Below are 7,604 nucleotides of genomic sequence, written 5' to 3' on the forward strand. Positions count from 1 at the left end.
GAAACAGAAAAGAAGCACTCAATTAATAACGTAAGAAGACAACTCAGATGAAAATGAGATAAAGACCCCGGCCAAGCCGGAGGCAAAATAAACAAGCTTTATTAAAAATGATCGCAGAATATACGCTCAACACACATCGGAGCCCATACCACGGCATAGACTACGCTGGGGGCAAATTGATGGGGCATATTCTGCACCCGATGACCGAGTCAACATATTAAGCAAGGTCAAAGATATCCAAAGCAAGTCAACACTTGGATGACCTTAGCCGACGCCATTGTCGGCTGTCTGTCACTGGGTCTCGGCCAGTAACAACTAGCGGTAGGGGCACGTATCCGCGTACTCACATCCAAGACCCTCGGCCTGACATGAGTCCATCGGCCGAGGGTAGAACGGTCTTTCCACCTGCTAGGCACTTGGCCACTTGGCCACTACGTGACAAAAGGTGAAAGTCTATAAATACTCCTCAACCCTCATTGAGGAAAGGATCCACAATTTAACCTAAGAATCACTATTCATCTGGTAATATCTTCCTTATCTCTCTACAACACACTTAGCCAAGTAACAACAACTTATCTCTCTAAGTTTATCGACTTGGGCGTCGGAGTGAGTACGCTCGGCCAAAGCCGAGCCCTCAGTTTGTTCATTGTTTCAGGAGAGGTCAAGGGAGGAAGTCAAGCAAAGACGTCATTCTACAAGCTACGAGTGGTGACAATACTTGCTCTGGAATTACACCCAGAACAATTTTAAACACTAATTAAGTTGTTGTACCAAATAAAATTTTATTTTCTCGAAATTATACTAGAAAACTATAGTTTCGGATCGGGCCGGATATTCAAATATTTTAATTCTAATATCCATATCCAAACCAAAATTAAAGATTTCGAATCAAATATCCAAATCAAACTTAACTTTTGGATCGAATATCAAAAAATTCGAATCGGATATCGGATCGGTTTGGATAATCGTATTTTTCGCTCAGCCCTAGCGGCAATGGTGAGGAATGGTGACAGTGACGGTGGAGCAATGGTGGGGGAGTTTGAGTTTTAAAATTGTGAAAAGTAAAAGAGAGGAAGAAAGTATGAGAGAGGGAGAAAGGGTAGAAAACGTCTTTTTTTTTTATGAAAAATGTCGACCATTCGTTAGAAAACGTCAACGATATTTCGTAATTTGGATCTTTTACTCCCAGGTAAAAAATACGAATCCTACTAGGTTACTACAACCCGTAATGATTATGATAAACTACCTTTGTAGTTAAACAGCCTATTAATTCCCCTACTCAAATTTTAACTACGTTAACCCCTTCCCTCCCGACAATAAATTAGGGTTTCGATTTCCGACGAAAAATCCCCAAATTCGCTACCTCAATTTCTAATTAAGTATTAATTATGGCTTTGCAAGCTGGAATGGGTCTCTCCAGACTCGTGTTCATAGTTGGCGCCGGTAATTTCAACTACTAATTTCTTCGTAATTTTGATTTTGATTTTGATTGTAATTAGTGTTAATTGAGTTGTGATTATGATTTAATTATTCAGGTTATACTGGAACTATTCTAATTAAGAACAATAAATTATCGGAAATTATCGGCGAACTTCAGGTACTATCTTCAAACCGTAATTGTTGTCTTTTTTTTTAGCTGTATTGTAGGTTGATTGTTGTTTAATTGTTGAATTTGGTTGATTGTAGAATTTGGTGAAGGGATTGGAGAGTTCTGGTGATTCTGCTAATGCTGACGCTGATCCGATTGCTGCTCAGGTTAATTTCTCGTCGTTTTAGTGTTGGAGATTAGTGTTTGGATGGATTTATTGATAATTTTGATGATCCGGGCTTCGGAGTTGTTTTTTTGATAGGTGGGGTTATAGTACACCGTCTTTCGCAGTCATTTGTTTAACTTTGATTAACATACCTTACACAAAGAATGAAAAATCGTAAGCACTTGACTCGGACGGATGGAGTACTATTTACTGTTATTAAAGCTATATTTTACACAACTCTAGAAGTTTTGAATAGAAATCTGCAACAATTAAAAAAGGTTTACTCAAATGTAGCCGAGTAGATGGTTTTTAGCTATCAGTGACAATGTAGTAGACGGACTAGACGTTCTTATGATTGAGCAACTTCATAATGAGAACCTCCGTCCGTTGTTAGAAGATAGTCGTAGCCTACAGTGTCGTGGACGGTCAAAACTCAAATATCTAGTTTACTCCACGATGTATGGACGTATGGTTTCATTTTTAGAACTTGTCTGGTGCTTGTTTCCCAAAATGTGTTTCAATTACTTCAATAAAAGCTTAGCAAACATGCAGGTGCGCTGGTTGGCACAAGAAGTTAGGCAATTGGCTAATGGAAGGCAAATCACAGTGCTTAATGGTAGCTCTAGCCAAACTGGTATATGTTAGCAGTTCGTTTATTATATGTTCGCAGTTCGTTTATAATTTGGCTGCTCCGGTTTACATTAATTTAGGCTTTTTATCTTACAGATTTGTCATCTCTTATTCTTCCGGCTGCAACACTGGGTGCTTTGGGATATGGCTATATGTGGTGGAACGTAAGTCTAAATTTTGTCATCAGTTCAGTAAGCTTGTTACTCCGAAAACCTCTCTATGGGGAGGGGAAAGGCAACATACATCTGGCCCCATTACCTTGCCATAGGCCGAAGCCTTTGGAACAGTGGGATAAAAGTTTTGTAGTTCAGTGATCTAGTAAATTTTATTTTTATAGAGTTTCATGACAACAGTGCTCAGAATTTTTTGTTTCTAAATTTCAGGGCCTTTCTATCTCTGACCTTATGTATGTTACCAAGCATAGCATGACAATTGCTGTAGACAGTTTGCAACAAAGTTTGCAGTTTGTCGCTGAAACTATTGAGGTTGGCTCATCCATTGCTATTAACATAATTGTTGTATATTCTCTGATGCTAAATCGCTAACTAGCCTTTGGCAATGTTTCCAACTTGAGATGATGTTTGTAAATACTTTGACTATGTCAACCAATTGATTTGTGTAATTATGTAACGTCTTGAATGATATGAGTAATGTTTATTCATTTCCTTTTGGTGCATTTTTGTCTACAGAAAACAAAGAAACAATTGTTGCAAAGGGTTCAGAATCTTCACGTAAAGATAGATGAGCAGCGAGAGATGTCAAAGGAGATTCGGAATATGGTGCAGTATTTTTACTGTTTTGCTCATTTTTCAAATTTGATTTTCCTTCCAATTCATTGGAATCATTAACTAATTTAGTCATCTTGATTATTGCCTATTGTTCCTTTTTCCTTTGAATAAAAAACTGCTTATTATTTGGATTGGAATATGACATAAGTAAAGCAAATAGCAAACCTAATCGCCTGCTCCTCGTCTATGGTAAAGTAGTTGTATCCTAATGCAGTTTTCAACATGGGTCTTTTGAAAGCAATACATTCATGTTTCCTGCAGAGGGCTAAGGTTGCCGGGATTGGATGTAATGTTGTTGTAGTCTGGGCTCTTATGCTATGCCTATTGTTAAACTGATCGTCAGATGTTTATGTAGTCATCTTAGGCTCTGATTTTAACTCCTCGCTCTCTCAAATAGGTTGGCGATATGCATGAAGATTGTGTGGAATTTCACTGTAAACTTAACTACTTGAAAGAGGTGGTTGAGAAATTGGTGAGTGCATCATAACACGTCTATGTACTTGTTTCTTAATTTCACTTTTCTGATGGAAGGAAACACTCTCTAGCACTATTGGGTGCTTCCTCTGATGTTCTTGAAGTGTTGTTTTTAACTTTGTTCGCTTTTCTCTTATTATTTACCTGAATATTGCTGGCTATGATTAGCTGTATTTTTAAGTTGTAGAGGACAACTCTAACCTGCAAAGAGAACTGGGGTTCGTTTTCACACTAATTGCCCAGTAATGAAAACTAAATTTTGCAAACATAGGGACCTTTTCACAATAGACCCGAGTCAATAATAGTTGAGTAACAAATATAACTTTTACTTATTTAAAAGACTAGAAATGTTATTAGTCAGTTGTGGACTGGGTTGAGGTGAACACTAAATAGTTAAAATATTGGGTTTTTCTACATGGTACCCTTATGTTTATTAAATTCCGTGAGGTATCCCTGGTCTTTTAATGTGGTACCATGAACCTATTATTAAAAGAAATATTTAAAAGAGGCGTATTAGAGAATTTGGGGTATTTTAAGAAGTTTTCATTAACTTTAGTTGTACCATTGATGTTTGTACAAAATGAGGAGTACCAAGTATAATTCAAAAAAACAGGAGGGTACCAATGTACCATGTAGAAAAAACCTAAATATTTTGGGTTTGCCTAGTATACATTAGTTGATGGTAGTATTGGATACAACACAATAACCACTGTTGGCATATTATGTTCAACTATTTTTGTGCCATCGACAAATTTTGATGACCTGTACTTGCGTCATGCGGTAGTAATGTAATTGCTATTTATAATACATGCACCCATTTTTTGATAATTTCTGTTCTGCCCGTTTCTCTAGTTTTTGCATCTACATTTATGGGCTGTCTTAATCATTTTTTTTTTTGGCCCTATTCTGACAGGATGATAATATGATAGAGTTTAGCAGACAACAGGTAGAGTTGCTTTCTAATAACCTCTGTGGAACAATATCTGATTTTACCTTGCATGAGAACAATTCTTTGATGTTTATATTGGGAGTTCAAAGCCTTGCCTATCCAAAAATTATGCATCGTCAAACATGATATACTTGCCACATCTTTTCAACATATTAAACTTCATGTTTTTAGAGCTAGCATGGAGAATAGGTAAATAGGTAATGGTGAAGGAGGAATGTATGGGATTTAGAAACTAAGGCAATTAATGCATTCACTGACATCACTAACCAGTTTGACGGGATTTTATCAAGAGAAAAGAGGGCCACGTATTTTGTTTTTTTTGTTGGTTGTGTTTCTTTTCTATAAAATGAAATTGGAGGAGGATAATTTTCTCACGTCCATTTCAGTGCCTTTTTGTTTAAAACTGCTTACACGATGACACAATGTGGCATCTGATTCATTTTTTTTAACTCAAACTAATAAAAATGGTAGGACATAAATATAAACTTTCATAATCATTTAGTTGCATTCTTATCCTCTGCATTTATGTTGTATACTGACTCTTATTTTAAACAGTCTCTTACGAATATGGGTGTGGCATACTTGGTGAACTTTGTCGAGGGAAGGTCTACCGAAGCTCCTGCACTCACTCAGATTGCCCAGGTATGAGTTACTTGTATGGATAGCATGATGCCTGATTTCACGTTCTAATTTATGTGAACATGACAGATTGTTACATTAGTGTTGTATACGGGCTGACTAAGTATCCTGTATATTTGAGAAGGAATATGTGTTAATCTTACACAATTGTTTAACATCTCTCAGGAAGTCAAAAGTGCAAGTGCTGGCAGATCTCGTGGTCTCCTCCCATCAGAAAATCTTGGTCTTCAGGTGACTCATTTGCCGATCAGAATGAGTCTTATATTTGTTATGTCATATGTTTCTTTTGCATCCGATTGCATTATACCCTTAGACAGTATTGTTCATCTGGCTATCAATACAACAACAACAACAACAACAACAACAACATTACCCCAGTGCCTCAATGGCTCCCGCAAATTGCAGGGTAAGGGGATCGGATGTACGCAGCCTTACCCTTGTGTTGGCAACACAAAAAGGCTGTTTCCGAATGACCCAAGATGAAAATTGCGTCGAGAACTGCATCGAAGCCAGTCCGTCTCATTGAAGACGACCACTATCCGTCACAAGCTGAAGACGGATAGTGGCCCTCTCACAAAATGCAAGTGGGTGGGCAAGTAGGGGTATCCATTTCCCCCCACTTGCACTATCCATTTGCATTTTGTGAGAGGGACACTATCCGTCTTTAGCTTGTGACGGATAGTGTCCGTCTTCAATGAGAATCTGTGTTTCCAATTACCCTCTTTTTGGGAAAAAAACGATTTCTGGTTTATAACGATGCAGTTTTTGACTTTGTTTCATTGGTTGCTGAGATGAAAACTTCTGTAAATATTTAGGATGGGGGTTAATGTTTTGTATAACATTTTTCTTGCATCCGCAGGCTCTCTTGTCAATTACTGAAGGTAAATTTGATGATGCCCAGCAACCAAAGAACTTTATGAGGTTTGAACTTTCTATAACTCTTTGTCACTTCATCTCCCCCTCTCCTCCCAATCGTTATATACGCGTAAAGATTAATGATATATATCACCAAAGAATAATGCATCAAATTTCCAAGATCATTCTTATCCCAACACTTATTCTTCCATATGTTGTAAACTCCTATATAAATGTGCTTATTCCATGCACTAATGAAAGCAGGACCTGTATCATATTGCACATGACTTGTATAGTTATATGTCGGTTGCAGCCAAAATTATAACATTATTCCTAATGTCTTGAAAGCTTATGGTGAATATCGAATAATGTTAAATAACCCGTTTTTCAAATAATCTTTCAGAAGATTATGAGTTGGATCACCATTGAAAGAGGATTCTAATCTGAGCTAATATCCTTGCATATTTTTCTTGTTCCATTGATCGGTGCAGGTCTACTTCAGCTTTGGCTGCAAAAGTCTAGAGGAGTTGCGTTTCCTAGATACCTTTAGGAGGCTTTTATAAGAGGTTAGAAACCTTATGTCACCCGTCACAAGGGAGACTTATTGTATATCTAGAGGGAATAAGGTTAGAATGCCGTGTATATTACTTAAGAACTGCCAGATTGAAATCATTATGATTATTTTTGGATTACTGGATGTAAATGAGACAGTGGAATAAAATACCCTCTATTTTTTTTCAAATGACTATTTAATATATAGAGTAATATTTTTCCCCAAACAACTATTCCCGCCGTCCCGATTAGTTGTTTACTTATTCCATTTTGGGCTCGATTTTTATCTTTCTATTTCAAGAATCCTTTTAATGGGCAATTTGATCATCCACGCTCAATTTGATCCACGTGTGTTATCTAGGTAAAAACTAAAGGTAAACAAATTATCGGGATGAACCAGTGAATAGTTTACGTTTACTTTATCATGTGAGGAGAAAATAAAGTAAACGTAAACGTAAACTATTCACTAGGACGGAGGAAGTATGTTGTTAATTCGTGGAATCTCTCCATCTTCAAATTATAATCTTCATCTCATGCAAATAAATAATGTCAAAACAATAATTCAATTTGTTATACACACCCGGCACCCTAGTTTATTTATTTCCTAATTCTAGTCAAATAAGTAAGATAATTGTATTAGCTTTAGGAAACACAATTAGAGTCGGTTTAAGCATGTGTTTAGGTGAAATTTAACTAGTGTTTTAGTAGGTTTGGCTTGTTCAACAAGTCGATCTATTAGTATGATAACAACAAGATCCGGCAAAAGTAATCCAATCAGAATGACCCGTCGTGAGTAACCCAATTTGTATCCAACTCGACATCTTGATTGAGGATCCCAAATTAAATTGACTTGATCAAAATATCCGACCCGAATATTCACTCTTGCACACGATTCGTTATCCCTAAACACCTTAATAATAATAATAATAATAATAATAATAATAATAATAATAATAGGTCATC

The 7,604-nt window shown here is 36.7% G+C and overlaps 1 protein-coding gene across 1 annotated transcript; it reads left to right on the forward strand.

The window, feature by feature from the left end:
* Window positions 1-837: 837 nt before the first annotated feature.
* LOC141644179 (uncharacterized) lies at window positions 838-6,866 on the forward strand. Its single transcript, XM_074453649.1, has 13 exons — window positions 838-1,443; window positions 1,536-1,597; window positions 1,687-1,755; window positions 2,307-2,388; window positions 2,481-2,548; window positions 2,768-2,869; window positions 3,074-3,163; window positions 3,570-3,644; window positions 4,560-4,592; window positions 5,151-5,237; window positions 5,400-5,465; window positions 6,094-6,155; window positions 6,581-6,866. The coding sequence occupies exons 1-13, from the start codon at window positions 1,389-1,391 to the stop codon at window positions 6,609-6,611; spliced, it is 882 nt and encodes a 293-aa protein (XP_074309750.1). The 5' UTR covers window positions 838-1,388; the 3' UTR covers window positions 6,612-6,866.
* The last annotated feature ends 738 nt before the right edge of the window (window positions 6,867-7,604 follow it).

The sequence above is a fragment of the Silene latifolia genome, chromosome 2 (assembly GCF_048544455.1).
Source record: "Silene latifolia isolate original U9 population chromosome 2, ASM4854445v1, whole genome shotgun sequence".
NCBI lineage: Eukaryota > Viridiplantae > Streptophyta > Magnoliopsida > Caryophyllales > Caryophyllaceae > Silene > Silene latifolia.